We start from the raw sequence: 19,773 nt of genomic DNA, 5'->3' as shown, positions 1-19,773 counted from the left end.
ATTTCTAAGTTAACTATTAACATTTTTGTTGTTGCATTTTTAAGGAAATACCAAAATAAATATCTTCAGCTGGGCCAATATCCATAAACTCAGCTTCAAGAGAAAACACTTTTTGATAAAACTTCACACAACGATTGTGGTAATCATATTCGTTCTTCCAAAGATCATCAACAAAAATGGCAATCTGAAAAGTCAGTCTTCAAGCCACTTTTAAAAGAGCAATAATAATCATGCCTCTTGTATTCTCAGCCTTCCCACAAGGACACAGTAGAGTTTTCCATGGCTAGTCATGCAGTTTGTAAGGCCTTCTGGAAGATGTGTGTGGAATACCATGCTTTCTTTCGTCTATCCGAGGAACCAAAGGGCAAGCAAAAATTGCTCTACAGAAAATCTTGCTTTAGATACAGGTAGATACAGTCACAAGACATTACAATACTACAGCTTGTTCATATTTAAGCAATATAACACAAGAACAAGTTCATGTTGCCTGGTGCCAATGTCCAAATCACACCCGTGCTGATATTCAGTGTAAAGTTATATCCAAAATTAGAACTTCGTTGTCAGGATGATGTAATGCTGGGAAACCCTATAATCTGGTATCATGTTTAATGTTTACGTCATGACTATAATTTTGAAATTGTGTGTATTTTAATGGTTATGGGCTGGCCACATTTACTTCCAGTGCAAGTGCCTTACTGTAACCTCGCCGGTTTGTGTGGTCATTTTAAAATAAACGAGGGATGAGTCAAAATTATTTTGTTGTAATCGTTATGCAACAAATGCTGTAGATTGAGCTGGACTTCCCTTAATTCTTCTATTAATTGGTCAATGGCAATAATATCAAAATGGTTAAATATTGGCCAGCTAATCGTCCTGGGCTGCATTTCCGATAAGCATCGTAAGCTTAAGTTGATCGTAGAAGCCATTGGCGCCAATGTTTTCTATGATCTACTTAGGCTTACGATGCTTTTGATAAATGCAGCCCTGGCCGATATATTGGCTTATCACAACCAACAAATAGGATTTGTGATAGAACTGTAATTGTATAAATTAACAATTAAATGATTGTACAACAATAACAATGTGCCACCAACAGTGGTAGAACTCAAAAGCAGCTGCTGGACTGTGTGAAGAAAGAAGAGAAGAACCTGCCCTTTCAGAGGTGAGGATTGTGTAGATGTGCTGTTTAAAAAATTCACTCATCTTTCTGTGAAAGGTTACTGTTTCTAAAATAACGAGTTATTCTGCTCCCTTCAGGAAGTACTGTAAAGATTACTATGACACACACAGCAGTGCAGATCCTCACTTGACCTGCTCACTGATGTCTCCAAGCAGGTATGTCCACTCTTAGCATTATTCAAGCTGAAACATGGAAAGATGGCCAATTTTAGATGGCTATGTTCAGAATAGAATATTACAGGATCCCAAAGTCAAAAAACTGGAAATATCAGGGGAATAAACTATTGTCATTTTCAGGCCTGGAAAAAATTCTGAATATTAGTGATAGGCCGATTAATCTGCCGATATTGGGCCATTTTGCAATGATCACATCGGCCAATAACCATGTTCGTTTGGCCGAATATCAAAAGGGTTTTTATTACATTTTTTAGTAAATATTTTATAGAATTTGTGTACATTTCACTTTAGACATTCTGTGTACATCTGATTTGCTGTTGTTTATTTGTACTATGTATATTTGCATTTATATCGGCCATTGAAAAACCCAAATCAGTCGACCACTAGTGAATATACATTTTTCCAGCTATGCTCGACTCTAAAATATTTAATCAGAAAAATCATGAAAATTGGACAAAAAGTTTCAAGAGTGTGTACTTAACATCTATAATGAGGGAATGAACTACAATCCCATGAAGCATTGCAAATTGCAAACATTTTTTGTTGTTGAAAAAGTTGTGTGTAAATCAAAATATTTAAACTATATAGCGAAATATTCTGATATATGCAAATACATAAGTAGTTTGAGAGTGTAAGGAGACCGATTCAATTGCGTAATTTACAGTGCGTCATGGGAGTGTGCGTTCTTTGTTGGTTGTAATTCTCTGATTGGTGAATCTCTCTTCAGGATTATGGGTAGTGTAGTTCTTCACCAGCAATCCCGCTGCAAAACACAATTTTTAAAAATGCAGTTGAAAAACGCAAACTGATGGCTTCAGCAGAAGTGTATACCATTGATTCACAACAGAGCTCATGATCGGTCTGCCAAATGTCAGCCTAAGACATAACTCAAAATTGGACCATATTTTTGAAATGTCTTGTGACAAACATAGTGAGGTCATGTGACAATGTAGCATACTACTTTCTGATATGTTTCTTGTGAAATAATGGTTACTGTTTCACTCACTATTTAAAAACAAAAACAAAAATACTGTGCAGTATTCAGTAACTGAGCTAGTTTTCCATTTCGAACATTTATACAGTTGCACCTGCAGCCATTTTGAAAAGGCAAAAGCCATATTTTAAAATAAAATTCCAGGTTTAATACATGGTAAGCTCTATAAACAACATCTGTGGCATGCTGTCGATTACCCCAGATTATAATTTTTTTTTTTTTTTTTACACATTTTTTGTTCGTCTTTACAACGTTATACTAGCATAAGTTTGTTCATCCTAAGAGTTTTGTGGCCAGAATGCATGTACATGTTTGCCTACAAGACAACCATGAAGTTTAAGGGTCTAGCTTTGTCAAGTACATGCTTTACTGGACATGTATTTCTTCTACTGGAACAGTCAGCAAAACCTTTTACATCTTTAAAATCAGTGGACAAAAGTTTTTTCTTGTTAAAGTGGAAAATGCAACAGTAATTCAGTTGAGTACTGAATAAAAAAAGAAAATTACTTCATTATAGTACACTATAAGTATGGTGATATGGTGTTTGCTCATCATGAACGTCACAGTCCTACAATGATAAAATAAATGTGTTTAATGTAAATATTCTTAGCTTTAAGACCTCTTATAGCCATAGTAGATACAATTGTAAACATGTTCTAGAAAGATTTGCCAATATACAGTACTTCTGCAACTTTCCTTTTCAAAAAATCATAATGGAAAGTTCAGGATTGCAAATGGAATTTCTATCATAATTTGGAACCATTCCTAAAGGAGTCAAACAGGAAATCTAAGGCTACATTCACACTAATCCGTTTTGTTTGTGTGGACGTGGCATTACATGATTCTTATTTGATCCCATTAGGAATCTTTAGGATTATTGGTTGCAAATTATCAAAAAAAAATTCTATTACCAATTCTGTACATTCCTTTAGGATGCATAGGTGTATCTACCTTTCAGTAGAGATGTGTGGATCAATCCTAAAGTACTGATACTTCCGATGCTGATGTTGTATCAAGAGGATTGATCCTCACATATAATACGGATTCTAATTTCTTTTTTTAAACTAGTGGTTGTATTATTTATTTCCCACGAATATCATAAGCTTTGAAGAGGGAAAAAATAAAATAACTTCTCATCACAACTCGCAAACATCCATGTAATAGAGGTATCGTTATTGGTATAAATACCAGTTTTGATAGTACTTGGTATCGGATTGAAAAGAAAATAAGTGTTAATATCCATCCATACCTTTCAGAGCATCTTTACCTACTAAAAAAAATCTCTTCCTGGGTATATTTTGAGATATCATATTTTGAGTAAAATTGTAAAAATATACAGGATAATAAAAGCATTTAAAATAAATACTTTCTATTGGACCATATTGTGTGATTTCATAATTTTAAACGTACAGTTTATTAAGTGAATGTGTGCAATAAGTGGAAATTTTCTATCACAGGAAAAAAGCATACAATCAGATTCAAAGGTCATAATTTACATCTTTATTTGCCACACCAAACAAAAACTAATTTGTAACAGTTGAAGTCAAATAAGGAAGAGAACAGCAAATATATATATGGTACAGCCTTGAAAGATTTGTGTGGCAATCTTCATTTACAAAAGCTTTGATGAAGAAATTTACAAAACCTAGCTTCTGCATCTACATTTCTATGAAGAATTATAAAAACTTTTACTAAACACCTTTATTGCTCTAAAATTTTCCAGCAGTCTGGCAATGTGTTCATTTTAAAGCTGTTTGAGAAGACATCACATATACATTAAGAAGTGAACATTAGGCACAATGTGATGTAATGTTGGCATAGTCTCTTCAAGCCAATAGGAGCACATATGACATCACCACCATACCAGTGATGGCACCCTTTACAAGCTTGGCAAAATAAAAGAAATATCCCTCATCATAGGAAACTATATAATACATAAAACAAAGAATCTGTCTAAATAAAACAGTTTTATAGCGCATGATAGCCAAGTTTCTATTCTGCCCCCAACGTAAGCATGATGCACTGTTATTTTGGGAAGTTTAACTGCAAATTTCCCCACTGGCTAGAGTAGAATGACCCTTGAGATCTACGCATAGAAAGTGGAATGTCTGCACAGAAAGAGAGCTTTGAAAGTATAAAACAGGCCCGCCCATACAAAGTGTTTGCAAGTGCATATTTCCTTCAAAAATACAGTAACTCTAATTTTATATATAAAAATATTAACTCAAAAACAATACACTGTAAAAGTGGGCATCACTGAGAAATGAAGGGCAAAATATTTTGCGACAAAAGCGGATAGCATCTTATCCTGACATTCCTGTATTTTATGGAAGCCCATTTCCACCCATTGGAAGAAGAGGAAGAAAAAAAAAAAAGCATGCTTTGGTATGTGATAATTATGAAATATTAAATCATGATTGTTAGATTCTCAAATTTGAATATAATATAATAAGATATAATATAATTGAATTACTCCCTCACAATTTTAACTTTAATAATGACTTAGTATAATTTTGAAATTTTGATCATTATATATTAATGACTCATTATCTCATCATTATGACTTATAAATCATTATTAAATAAATACCAAATCATTGAGATCAAATTATGAGAATTCAAAATTATAATGATTTAGTATCTCATTATTATGACTTAGAAAGTCATAATTTAAAGAAAGTCACATCTAAGTCAGTGAGATACTAAATCATTATGAGATGAGAAAATTCTGAGATATAATCTCAATTGGCTCTCAGTTTTGATTTAGTATCTTATAATTGACTAATAATCTCAGAATTACAACTTTACCATAATTATTTAGTATCTCAGATTATGACATAGTCACAATTATGAGATTATAGGTCATAATTATGAGACACTAACTCGAAATTATGAGGTAGTCAAAATTATGAGATAGAAAGTCATACATATGAGATTCATGACATAAGTCAAAATCATAGTTAATTATATTATTTTTTATGAATAATTATGACTTGCCAAAGCACTTTTTTTTTTTCTTTTTTGTGTGTGACAGAAATGGGCCCCTTAGTATTTTGTATATAAAAGGTCTAGAACTTTCAAAATGAATTACCTTGCCAATTTAAAAAAAAAAAAAAAACCTAATGTTATGGATCAGTGGTGGAGGTAGCTTTTGCACAGCAAAATTCCTCTCCCATTTTCCCAGCAGTTTAAATTAAACTTGATCTACACTAGACCAGGAGCAATGTTCTTCTTTAAAATGCTTGCTTAATCTGAGGTATTTTTATTTGCTTGACTGATATGATATGCATGTAATTCCATACAGCAGTTCTGTAATGCTACAGGTAACAGTGTGTAGAGCGTATTAAGAGAAATCCCAAACCAAGACAAAGACACTGTTTAATCTCCCACACATAAATACTACTGATCGTAGTTTAAATTTTAAAATAAAACGTAACTGGATTGGGATATCAAATATATAGATATATGAAGCAAAGATATGCCCTAACGCTCTGCAGAAGATCTATTTAACCAGTAGGGATAGTTTGTGTCTTTCAAAGTAAAATATGGAGTAAAATAACAGTAACGCACACATTCTTGGGCACCAGCTGAAGACTAATATAAAAGCACATGGCAAAATGATATAAATACAACTGAACACACTATATATATATTCATTCTTTGGGAGAAAAACTAAAATTCCTTTTGGTTATGAGATAGTATGTGCAACTCGACGTCCCTCCGTTCTCTGTACATGTGAGAGTGTGTTTGAGTGTGAAAGAAACAGAGTGAGTGTGTTAAGGTGCAGTGATCAGGAGACCTGACTCTCACTCGTGTCCTCCAGGGTTTTGTGTTCGGATCGACCCAATGCAGCTCTGCACTAACTCACAGAGAACCTGTAGAGACAGAGGAGCATGTTTAAAGAGATAGTTCTAATAAAAATCATTCACTCAACCTCACGTCTATGTAAATGGTGCATATTGTGTAAATTATGCATCTTTTTCTTACAATTTTCTTTATTTTTTATTATATATGGTATGATCTACGTTCTGTATAGTACTGATTGTCTTCTATCAATTTCTATCAAGTACCTTTCTGTCTTTTGTGTTCCATGGAAAACAAGTCCTACATAATGACAGAATTGTTTTCTTTAAAGATCTCTACATGGATGAAACATAAGAATGGTTTATGTTGTGTATTGGTGTGGATGTCAGTCTGACCTCTGCACCCTCTCCAAGATGTGGCTGATCATTCTATCTGTGACACCAGGGCAGAGGTCCTCAGCCATGTACAGGCTCTTCTCCAGCTCCTCGATCACTCCTCTTGTCATCTCTTCATCTCTGTGCTGTGATTTCAACTAAAAACAACAGTCACACAAACGTAAGTGTGGTTCAATGGTCAGCAATCCTGTTATAATTTTTGTGACTATAAAGAACAATGAACAATTACTAGGGCTCTAAATTGATTCAAATGTTACATTAAATGTCGATTAACTAATCAAATTAATCAAAAACTTTTAATAGAAACGGCAAAAAGTGGCTTTCGAAGTAAATATATTGTTTGTTTTCTTTCCATATAATTGAAAATCTATCAAAACAATCTATGACTGGCCTACAGTCCAAACCATTGAGTTAGTCGATCTATCCGAGGAAGACTTTGGGGGTGTTCACTTAAAACCCATTTATATTGGGTGGAGCTTCAGCCACCTGAGCAGAAAATAAAAATGGCATGTTGCCTTCCAGTGTTTCTCAGTTAGTTTGGGGTTTAAAAAAATAAAAAATAAAAAGTAACCCTTGTGTTGAGTTCATTTTGTACTAACACATTTTGCATTCTAGGTCAAAATGACCAAGGAATCAAGGATTCATTGAACTGAGCTCTGCGTGTAAATTTCCAATGCATTATTAGACACTATAAATACAGATTTTAAACATATTGAATGCTAAAGTTACATTTTCTGGAGTTTAAAATATCACAACTAGTATTTTCTGTGGCTGCCATTCAGTCTCTTTTGCACACACACTGGGTCAAACGCGCGAGAGACCCAGTGTGTGTGGTTCAGATGACAGCGAGTGAGCGTTTTCAGGTGATGCGAAGAGATACAGTACAACAGCTTGCCCGTATCTCTCCCACACCTGGCTTGCAGGTGAAGTCTCCATTCTCCCAACAGTAAATCCGCTCCCATGTTTATTATGCCCAGGAAATGCGTCTTGCGTAATGAACAAGCAAGCACTGTTCCACACAATCAGTTTCTGTGCTAGGATGTGCAGTCAAGTCGAGCGTGTATCTACTGGAAATTTATATATACCAATTTTAGCCACAGGAAGTGGGGAAACACATTAGAGAAGTTTCAGGAAATAAAAAAAATTAAAAAGATACTGCATTAATTGCATTTTTTTTTTTCTGATTGCCTACCAAAAAACCCATCAAATCAGTCAAGGATACCATGGTGCATTACATTGTAAAGACATGAGATTCCTTATCTGTGCCAACACAAACTTCTCTATTCGGTAGGGCTGGGAATTGCCACAGACCTCCTAATTCGATATTACAGCGATATTTCCTAGCCGATTCGATATGTATTGCGATATTGCAATTCTGTAAGTATTGCGATTTGATGTTTTGATATAAAAAAAAATCATGAAAAGATAAAAATTGTTAAGTCCTTTTTCTCAGAAAGAAATGTCTATTGAAGAACAGTTGTATCTGAAATGGCAATTGTTTTTACTCTGTAATATATAATTTGCAGGTAAAAGGTAGGGATGTTTAAAACTAATTTAACACTACCAATGGACCAGTCATTGCGTTGTCTGAGCTAAGTGACTAATTAGTGCAAAGGAACCCATGTATAAGGCTGCCCATTTGTATTCAACAAATAGGCTAAATATATTCATCATTTTAACTTATCAAACTAATTTAGTTATTTTAGAAAATATATATTACCATAGGCTATTACTATCATCATAATTTAATTCTGCAACATACAAATGGAGGCTAAAGAGTAAACTTGTTCAAGGACCATTTCTGGGGCTGAATTATGACACGACACTTCACCTATAGTCCCATAGTCTTTGCGTGTTATTTGCATATTCATCCTGAGAGTCTGAGATAATAAGCAGCATTCTCAAAGAAAAAAGTGAGAACTCACAATTTTTTTCCAAGAAACGATCGCGCTGCACGCGTTGGTGCCAAAGCGCAAATAAACTTATGAACAAAATAGCATATCAGACACCCGCATTGGCAGCATTTCTTTCCTCTGTTCTTCAAAATATACACAGGTGTGTTTCATCAAGCACGTGTCTTTGTGTCTAGAGGCATTTCTTATCAACAGTGGTGGGTAAATGCGCAAAATTTCCTCCCACTGCGCCTGAATACCCTTGCTGTTAGATTATAAATATTTTGGGGGCGCGATGTAGTTTCCAGCATCTAACAGTTTGATAAGCCTTTTTACAGTTAAACTATTTATTAAAGCAGTGTCAGACAGAATCTGCAGAGTGACACCGGGCAAATACTCTCCACAACACCTCTCAAATAAACCTTTGGATTATGCATAATAACAGGAACATTGATCACAATGGATTTTGACATCCGACAATGAACAAACGGAGCTTGATGGCTGTAGAAGCTGTGCACTTAAGGACTAAATGTAAAGAATTAAAGGGACAAAATGTCTCAGAAAGAAAACCTGTTAGTGTGGAACTCTGCACTAATACAGCTTCCTATATTTATCTATTAATCACTGAAGCATTAAGATAAACATGTTGAGAAATGTTAATAGATTTTTCATCAGGGAGACGATATTAAAATCGTTTGGCTCAAGAATCGTGATTTGTAACAGAATATAATTTTTTTTTCCCCAGCCCTACTGATCGGTGGATCTGAAGTTGAAATAACGCTGACTTGTGGCTTCTACAGAAGCATATACCATTGCTTATCCTCAGAGCTCATGGTAGCTCTTTCTTGAAAGGTTTGTGTTATTGCTTAAATATATTCCTCTATGCAGATTGTGAATGTCATTTTTACTTCTGGGCCACCATTGTTGTGCTCTATTAGCCGAACTGTGAGATATGAGAAGCCTAGATCTCCTACCTCAGAGAACACAGGAATCATGACTGTGGTTAAGCTGGCAGATTTCTTCTGCACTTCTTCATCCTGAAGGGAGAAGATTGAAAAACACAAGAACTGGTAAGTGACAGCTCAGTGTTCACCACTGCAACAATCTAATGTTGTTCCAAACCCATGCGTTACACGGACTTTCTTCCGTGTAACGCATGAGATGTTAGGAAGAAGGCATCGGTCACCCTTCACTTTCATCTCATTTGAGTTAATGACAGAATCTTCATATTTGGGTCAATTAACCCTTTAACAACCAGTTTTAGTTCAGTCAACCAAGAATATCGAAACCATAATCCAACTCACCACTCCATTGGGCTGCTTCTTGTCTGGCTTCTTCTTGCGAACAGTGGTGAAGGACCATTCAGGAGACGAGTCATTGTCCCTACCGCTGGGCTCCCTATTAGACATACAGATTCCATCAGATGGCCATCATTGTTGTCAACCAACAATGTTGTCAAAATTATTGACAGTTTTCATGAGATTTCAAGAGAATGGAAGAAAGCAACCCCCAAATGACACTAAGATGTGTGGTGTTTTTTTGTTTTTGTTTTTTGTTTTTTTACAGTTTTTTAAAAATAATTTAAACTAGCCAGCTAAAATTCATTCAGAATATTGTCATTTTCTACAATAAACATTTAAGTTAACAAAATTAATTCACTTAAAGAATACAGACAAACCACATATTATTGTAACTGTCTATTTATTGGCAACACGTTTCATGTGTCCTAATCATTTAACAAAAATTCTAGAACATGAATCAATCATTTGATAACTTCTACAGTTTAAAGTTATATCAAACACCACAAAAACCTCTTACAACAATAAATGAAACATGTATTAATAGTGAATTAATTCCAGATGATGTTTCTCTGTGTCATTAACTTGTGTCGAGTCTTTTGAATTCACTCACCAAAAAGATTCATTCAGATACATTCACGGAGTCATTCACTGACTATTTTTGTAAAACACACCTTAACCAGTAGGTGGCAACAAATGAACGTCTTGTGTTTTGAGTCGGTCATTAAACCATTGATAAAGCACAGATTCGTTCACAACAAAAACAAGTCTGATTATACCTTATTAAAATTGCCATGTCTACAAATCTGAGAGAACTCAGCAGTGTTTAAGCATCACAAGCGTTTCCCCACAAATGACAACAAAGCATAGCTATCATTTTGTGCATGTATCTAACTAGCATATCTAACTGCCGTGCATAACTACACAAAAAACAACAATATTAGCCTAAAAATAATTCAGTGATTCAATTACTTCCTGATGTTATCTTAAATGTTATCAGTCACATTTCCTCATAATTCATCCAGCCACTTTCTCTCCTTGTTGTATGAGATTACCAAACTAAATTAATGACATTCGTCCTCACCTTCAGTTGGTTAACAGATCCTGATTCTCGCTCCTTCACGAACGAGATGACCTCCCGTTCAAACTCAAATCACTGACTGGTTCAGTGAAGGGGTGTATTCGTTCAGTGGGTAAAACCAATGATATGCTGATTCACAGCCAGCACTCCAATGCTATTGGTCCGCACTATTGTCAACGCTTCAAACTGAAGCTCACAATGAGCGATCACAGATTTTCCTGCTGATTGCAGAGTCACAGATATTCAGGGGGGCTGAGATTAAATTTAGTTTTTCACAGACAAACTTTATTTTAATCCTGTCCAAATGTAATATGTTTGTTTTTCTCAAACAACCTGTTCAAAAATTAAGGAGCAAATTACCCATTTGTTAGCGCTACACTTTTGTTCATTTTGACTGGTCAAATACTATAATTCAAGCTTAATTTCTCACTGCACTGCCTAGTTGCCAACTTTCTGGGTAAAATAACAGTTTGTGTTTCAAGTACCTCTGGTATCCCATCCCAACGTAAAAAAATAAAAAAATGTAAATCAATAAGGAGTGTCTGATCAAGGACTGCTCAAAACGGCTCAAACTATCAGCTGTGATCCTCACATTTTCTTATAATTCTAACATTATTTTTATATCACATAGTGATACATAGTCTTACTTGAAGGCTTTCGCATTTTGCAATGCAGGCATCCAGAGCACGCGACCTTCTGTAATGCCCACATTCAGACAACAGACAATAAAAACTACAGAGATCTCAATTCCATCCGATTTACATGAATTACAGATGTGCTTGTAAAACATTGCAACTCAAACACTGTTTTGAAAACTAATCCTGTTGGTGTGGAGTGTGTGTGTGTTGTTTGTGCAGCATGCTCACGAGTCTGAGTCGGAGCTGGATTCTCCATCGCTGTGGCCTTCAGCCTTCCAGCGCTTTAGCCTGTCAATGAGCTCAGTGAGGTAGGACATCTTCTTGGCATATTTAATGATGAACTTGTGCTTCAAGAGCTCCTTTGCTGTTGGCCTCTGAGAAAGGCAGACAATATAACATTTTGTTAACTTCATCATTCTAAAAACACAACTGTAGGAGACTTGTGCCCAAGGTCCAATATGGACACAAGCCAATCACCAAATGCCAATAAAAATTTGCTACCAGTTGCTGGTAACTTCATAAGGAACTGCAACATAATGATTACATAACTGCAAGAATGCTATACGTGAAATTAGTGATTTAAATCAAATAAATCTATGTCGTCCAACAACTTTTACCTGTAAGAATTTTTTGTAATTTTTTTTTTTATATAGGATGACAAGTTTTTTTTTTTTCCAGAACTCCATGAGGCAACACATACTAAAAATATTCCTTGCACTAAGCCACCAAATTGAAAAATGAGGCACAAAATCTCTGTGGGTCTTCATGTTTTTGTGACAAGTGCAATTTTAACGCGAAATTTCATTTTCATGGGGATAAGTAAAATTTAATAAAAATTATGCTTAGTGTTATGGCAGGCAACAAATATTTACAGGTGGTAAACTCAATTCACCCACTATTGGCAGGTGTGGAAAACAGTACATTTTTGACCCTGCTTGTGCCATTTGGTGCATTGTATCTAGTGTAACAAAAAACACATTCCTGTATTAGAAAGCAAGCATGTATCTGTGCTTACAAACGCAGGGTCTTTATTAAGACAGGAGTCCACAAACTCTTTGAAGATCTTGGAGAAGTCTCCGTTGAGGGTGGGGGGCATGTTCTTTGGGATGTGGAAGAGAACCCTCATAGGGTGCATGTCTGAGTTGGGGGGCTCGCCCTTCGCCAGCTCAATGGCAGTGATCCCCAGAGACCAAATATCAGCCTGAGAACAAAAACAACTTTGCAAGCAGACTGGCATTTTATGTAATCAAAGCAAGAATGAGCGAGATATCTGTTTAGTTAAGTAAGGAAATGATGCTGCTTTTAAGTCCTCCTGGGAAGTTCATACTTATGAGCTCTATGAGAAGTAGGAATTATGATGAATAAAATTAACATGTACTAGAGTTCACATGAACCATCTGTTCAAGCAGACTCACTGGAGCACACCTGAGTTCAGAAATTCACTCTCACACCGACCAAACGAACCAAGGAAAGCACCATTAAGGTGCATCTCGCTCTCTAGCTGCCTATGTAGTGAATCAGTAGTATATCACAAAAGACAATCTCAGGCACTAGTAAGTATTCACTGAACATTGAGACATGGATGACTTAATTACCTGCAACACGATTATGTTAATAAAATATAAAATATACAAATAAAATATAAGAATCTATATATTATAATTAAAATGTTTAATAATCATAGAATTTCCTGTACTTTTTTTTTTTTTTTTTAGTGACACCAACCAACTAATATGACAAAACATCACAGAATTCACAGTAAGTCTGTCTTTAAAGGTTTATAAGTTATAAACCTTTAAGACTGTTGTGCTCTATAGCCTTAACAACCTTACTGCTCAACTAAAAACCTGGGCCCGTATTCACAAATTTTTTTAACTTACCACTCACTAAAACTGCTAAGAGCAAGTTTTAGTAAGGAAATCTTAAGATAAGAGTAAGGCGAGGTTGACCTCGTTGCCATGGATGCATGGATCAGTTGATGAACATTTCTTCACCCTGTGTTGATGTAACGAAACGAGCGTGCATCCAGTCAACAGCATCAAAACACTGGGATTCACTGGATTGCTGTGATTCCCAGTGAATGCCCCCTTTTCTCCGCAGCGAGTGCGCATCCACATGAAAAAATACACTATGAATTGTCGGAAGCTGTGTGGTCTGGAGAGGGCATATATAGCTTGATAGATGATTCTGCTGACAGATGACAGAAATTCCCAATTCATCTGTGCTACACAGTTTTATTTTGATGTGGCCAGGGAGTGCAGAGTTGTCAAAATCTTTATCTTTGGTGTAATTTGGTTATTTCAGTTTGTGGGAGAGGTAACTGCATCTCTAAGTTTACAATAATGAAAACACCCCCGCAATTCAGGCGATACCTTTTTTAACGGTCAATGTCATAATAATATTCTAATATATTGTTTTTAATGTGGATTAATGACAGCAGCCATGTATCTGGATTCATTTGTGAGTCACTCTTAAGGATGTCCTCAGGAGGACTTCCAAGTTGTTGTGGGTTTAGGAGCTACTTTTAGCATTAAAATGCTTCATGAATTACTTAGATGAAAATTTTACTAGTCCCAAAATTAGGAGTGACACACCCCTAATTTTTAAGAGTTGCTCCTAAATTTCCGTGTTAGGTGCTAGTTTCAGCCTTAAGATTTTTTTGCGAATACTGGCCCTGCTCTATATAGGAAAGTGCCTTGTGAAAGTGATTCTATTAAGAACATTCGGACAGATGGCATGATTAACAAGCCTGCAGGCTGCTTTTGTAACTGTATAAGGCGTGTTAGTTGAAATGGGGAGTGTATCAATTCAGGAAAGGGTGATGTACCTTTGAGTCATAGGCGGACTGTTGGATGACTTCCGGGGCCATCCAGAACGGTGTGCCCACAAACGTCTCCCTTTTGATTTGTGTGTCCGTCAGCTGCCCCGCCACACCGAAGTCTGCCAGTTTCACCTCCCCGCACTCAGACAACAGCACATTGGCGGCTGTAACAATGCAAAAGTTCATGAGATAAACAGACTTAGACACTAAACTGTTTGGGCTTTTGAACGAAATCTCATCTCAAGTTGACCGCTTCAATTAATACTTAAAAGCAATAAGGGATGAAAGTCCAAATTCATTAGTACTTGATGATTTAAAGATTAACAATTAATGTTTAATTAAAATTTCATACCCAGTTGTAACATCAGTGCATCAGCTTTAAGGAACTGATGAAGTCTAATTACTTTTGAATCCAAAATTGAATAGGAGGTTTGACTATTTTTTGTTTATCATTAATTGTTAGCATTCTCTCCAATTGTCAGCTAACATTAGCTGTTCTAATGGTTAGAACAAGATTACAAAGTCAAGGATAAAAACTGCAAACCTTTTGTCTTAACTGGCGGTTTTGAATAAAATAAATCTCACATATGATTCATGCAAATCTGATGAGTTTTTATTTTTGGGGGTTGAGGGCATCCAATTTGTTACAGTAAGGTTATAAAAATGAGCGCTCTGAAGAGGATTTGTTGTTAAGTAGATATAAGTCAATCATAATTTTAAGTTAAAGTTCAAGTAAACTTTGATTGACAGTGTCCCTAGAGAAGAGGAAAAAAGTATTTTTATATAATACTGTTTTTATATAATACCAGATTACTGGTTATTATTGGGATTCTGGTAACACAATCTAGGATTTTATTAATTTTGGACTGTTACCTCCATGTCTTTGCATGACACAGTAAGGAAAGTTGAATAAATGTTTTTTTTTTTTTAACATTCAATAAATCGATTTTAATAACTAACGGCCGATTAATCTGTTATCAGCCTTTTACAACACCTTAGCTAAAGGTATCTGCAAAATACACAATAGGTCGACCTTTACATCACTGTTTACAATGTCTATTATTCATCTTTGCCGTTTCATTGCTCAATGAACATGGTCTGGGACTGACATGTAAATAGAAACCTTTAACACAACAGAAGTATATTTAAATGGAAAGTTTTCAGAATTAATCAACAGCCATAAACAAAATCACAATTACTTTTTATATATACTGAACAGCCCTAGCACATATTTTACTGTGAATATAGTCTAAATGAATTGTCAAACCCAACTCTAAACCCACATTTAGAAATGACAAAACTTGAAACACTGAAGTGCTATAATTGTTTTACAATTACAGGATTTAAAATTTAGAGTCTTGAACATGTCATTTGAGGAGTCTTTCTCAAAGTCTCATTTTAATTCTGAAATTATTTTATTTTATATGTCTTATCATTCAAATGTTTTTTTTTTTTTTTTTTTTTTTTTTTTAAAAGTAGAATTAAATCACAAAAAAAAATTTTTTTTTTTAAAAAAAACACTGAACAAAAATTAAGGACAAAACATCAATCAGTGCAACGATTTTTAGACAAGCCAGCTGGAATCTACCTCACCCTGTGCAGTTCAAACAAGTGGAAAAACAAACAGCAGTGGAAAAACAAAGGAGTCACACCCACTCATCTCGCGCAAACACAAATATTCTTCACACAGAGGTTAATGCGATGCACACACACCTTTTATGTCCCTGTGGATTTTCTTCTCGGAGTGCAGGTAGTCCAAACCTTTCAGAATCTCCTTCAGCATAGTGGCTATCTGGTATTCATCAAAGGGTCCGGCTCTCAGCTGCACGCACACACATACACACTTTAGGTTGAGGGTTTAGGACACATTACAGGACACTGACAGACATCATCAAAGTGCTTACCAGATCCAGAGCTGAACCTCCACCCAGATATTCCATTATGATCCATAGTTTGCTGCCCTAAAGAAAAACAACAATAGAAATGGTGATTAATGATGTCAGGGCTAGGAAACCAATTCTCTTATGACAGGCACAAGTGAGAATTTGCATTGACATGCACACATTATTTGGACCTTCAAAATTACTTTAACAAGCTTAAATCTGACTTATTATATTATTAAATTACTGGCATGAGATTATATAAATGCTTTGTTTAATATATTGTCTGTATGAGGTATTTAAATTAGATTTGCTAATTGCTAATTTGCTAATTTGCACATCATCTTTAACTTGCAGAAAAAGTAGCATGCAAGTGAAATTACACGGGTTTAATCGTATTTACTGTAAATGCTGGCCCATGATGATATCCTGCTGGAAATAGAGCATGTTTACACATGAGACACGCACACCCTCTCTGTATGATGCATGATCAGATGCACACAGAGAAATCCAGGCGTGTGACGAGTGAAGACTGTGGAATCATATTGAGGTCCAAATGTAATTTAATCGCATAAATGCGAGGCAATTAAAATACTAAACTAGAATGCATATTTGCGCTTGTATTCACCAAGACAGGCCTCTTATAGACTTTATAAAAAACAGTGTGTCCCATTCTGTAACAGACAGTATGCATGCACTTATTTTTCTGTTTGCATTATAAAGACAGTAATCAACACAACAACTCATGAAATACATTTTAGTGTACAGATTAGGGCTGTCAACAGGGTTTTTCATTAAATATTACCACAATTAATTTAATATTTTAATTTTAGGTACAATATTTTAGGTAGGGGGAAAATCTAAAAGACAATTTTAAATCAACGTTGTCTCCTATGTCCACAAGAGGGCACAAAATATAAATATAACCAATCAGCACTGTGTTATAGCGATTACTGCAAAGAACATATCTGGCTGTTAAAAAAAATGAAGTCAAAAGATTTAGCCAGTTCATATTTTCAAATATTAAGTAAAAAGTAAACAAGAGAAACAGTTCAACAGACGGTTCTAAATTAACTTAGTGTTGCACAGTACCCTATACCAGTGCCATGAACTCAAATTTCATGATACCAGTGGTACCACAGTGTTTTTCATTAAATACAATTGTATGTACATACATAATGCTTATGCAGTGAGACGCTGATGAGAGAGTAAGGCATAGTCAAGACACAATAACCAAAGACCTCCACCTTTCACTATAGACGTGTAAGTCTTTTTCTATGCAAGCATGCGCTAGACAGACGTGCGTCATATCTCGCTGTTTTTTTCAGCGTCTCATGCGGTAACGATGCATTTTATCAATTTAAAAGGAAATTCAATCTTTATAATGCGTCTCGAGACTACCACGTTATTTATTGCATTGTGCCTGTTTAAGCCCAAGAATGTAAGTCATCATCAGTTCTAGGCACACATCCAAACTTTGAATGCTCATTTTAGCATTCGAATGTGATTTCTATCCTAAATTCGATGAATATTCGAAATTGACAGCCTTAGTACAAATCTGTGCTTATGGTATGTAAAAATCAGTTTGAGAGTTATTTTGATATCACTGTGTTCAGTTTTCAATAGTGTTTGTTTAAAAGTTATTATTACATTGACACATGTATAACTACACCGTCTTTCAGCCCAGTGCCTCCAGCCTTTTTTTTTTGGGCCAAGAACTTATTTTGGTGCGTCATTGATTAACTGGGTTAAAATATTGATTTATGATTAACCCTTTAAGCTAAAACTTGAGCCAAAAATTTACTTATTTTTCAGATTGTAAATAAGGTGGCTCAGAAAAACTGCCTTTTATTTTGTTCCCAATCATGTCACCTGTACCTGAATAAAAGTTTGTGTTGATACAACACAGCAATCAAAAGTTATAGCATTACAAAATTATTTATCCTACTGTCCAAAAACCTCTCCAAACAAATAAAACATAATTATTGTATATAAGAACTAGAGATGTGCAAGACTAGTCGACTAAATGGTTCTGATGCTGCTAGTCAACACTGGAATTGCTAATCGGTCTACATTTTTCCACATTAAACTGCTCAACATAAAATTTACGTTTGGTTTTATATTATTACAAAGGCTGTGCTTAAATTACTGGCATGTTAATGTTACTCATTTTAAATATAATTAATAATACAAATATTATTAAAAAGAGGATATCTGGAGCAGAGATGAGCGAAATAGCTATAGAAATCACGTCGGTGGTGCAGGAAGTGATTTCTGAAACTTTGGCTTGCAAGTCGCTGTGGATGTTTTCACATCTGAGTCTTCGCTAAATCTGTGCGAGCTTGCATGTTATTTTCCGCCGAGTGGGCTTTTTAAGTGTAGGATAATCACCTCAGGTGAGTCAGATCCCGTCTTTCACCGAACCATGTTGACAGAAATTTTGCTCATCAAAAATGTATGCTTTTGATTAAGTAGCCTAGAAAATGACTATTTTAGGCTAGATGTGACTTTTTTTACCCTGCTAAACAAAAATGATATTTGAAATGATGTGCTGACTGCTTAACTGGTTAAACTATCTTTTATTCTGTGTGCACGTCATGTTTAGAACAATACATAAGGTTTATTGTATATTTCTCACAAGCCTATTTTTTCCATCATAGCTATTTAATTATTTTTACTTCGTAACTGTTATTGGTTAACATTCTTAACCGAATAGCTGTCATATTAGATCATAGACTAATGCACTTTTCAGCTAATTTTTTCTCTCTTAGATTTGGCTTGCCTGTTAAATATTTTCAACAATGTCCTGATTGTTTTAATATTTTAAGTAACTTTTATTTAGTGAATTCTGTTAAAAACAGGTTATTAGGGTTGCTCTATTGGTCCTGCACGATTCATTCAATTGTTTTCAATTAATATGCCTGTATTCTCTAACGCTGATTCAGTGATTGCATGTCATGTTTTATATTTAAAATGTACAATGATCATAATGCAAGGCAAGCACGTCGCAGGTAAGTGCCCCTTTTCAGCAAAATTGTGTGTTGGATTTGGCTGTTGTTGGCAGAGAATAAGTATTTTAAATGGGCCGCATAAACACAACGTTTTTTGACTTTTCTGATAATTTCTTTTAGACTAGTCGACTCCAAAATTTTCCTTTAGACGTCAGTGAAATTAGTCGTTCCGCACATCTGTAATAAGAACTGATTACACATGCAAATACAACAATAACTAAAGGTGTGCTCTCTATCCAAAGCATGAAGGCATGAGTAAAGAGATCTCATTCCGTTCCATTCTGTCATTTGAGCCATAGAGTCTGTGTCATGTACTTGCTGCTATCTCCTGGTGGCCATATATAATTACAGTGAACGATCCTCTCTGCCCATATTTGGATGACTTCCACCTCCGGTTGCAGCGATCTGAATCCTAATATGATTGGTTTAGCGTTCCATGATGCTGGACAATGTACTACATCATTTCCGATGAAGTCATCTGTTTCAGGAAAGCCAACTTTTTTTTAGCCAGTTTTTATTATTGTACACATTGTGCTTTGTGTGGATTATCTAATGATCTAGGCATCCAAATACATTAAATTTTTTGTCTGCGAATAAAACAAAT

At 35.2% G+C, this 19,773-nt stretch overlaps 1 protein-coding gene across 1 annotated transcript in view; it reads right to left on the bottom strand.

The window, feature by feature from the left end:
- Positions 1–3,827: 3,827 nt before the first annotated feature.
- Positions 3,828–19,773, bottom strand: part of LOC127429353 (serine/threonine-protein kinase 26-like) — a 43,401-nt gene continuing 27,455 nt past the window's right edge. Inside the window, exons 3-11 of the mRNA XM_051678335.1 lie at positions 16,183–16,239; positions 15,992–16,100; positions 14,285–14,442; positions 12,473–12,658; positions 11,686–11,831; positions 9,745–9,838; positions 9,415–9,477; positions 6,549–6,685; positions 3,828–6,224 (exon numbers count right to left, since the gene is read on the bottom strand). Coding sequence (XP_051534295.1) covers positions 6,209–6,224; positions 6,549–6,685; positions 9,415–9,477; positions 9,745–9,838; positions 11,686–11,831; positions 12,473–12,658; positions 14,285–14,442; positions 15,992–16,100; positions 16,183–16,239 — 966 coding nt within the window. The 3' untranslated portion in view covers positions 3,828–6,208. The remainder of the gene's footprint in view (positions 6,225–6,548; positions 6,686–9,414; positions 9,478–9,744; positions 9,839–11,685; positions 11,832–12,472; positions 12,659–14,284; positions 14,443–15,991; positions 16,101–16,182; positions 16,240–19,773) is intronic.

The sequence above is a fragment of the Myxocyprinus asiaticus genome, chromosome 38 (genome assembly GCF_019703515.2).
Source record: "Myxocyprinus asiaticus isolate MX2 ecotype Aquarium Trade chromosome 38, UBuf_Myxa_2, whole genome shotgun sequence".
NCBI classification, from domain to species: Eukaryota; Metazoa; Chordata; class Actinopteri; order Cypriniformes; family Catostomidae; genus Myxocyprinus; species Myxocyprinus asiaticus.
Note: the sequence above shows the minus strand (reverse complement) of the source record. Positions and strands in the feature narration are given on the sequence as shown.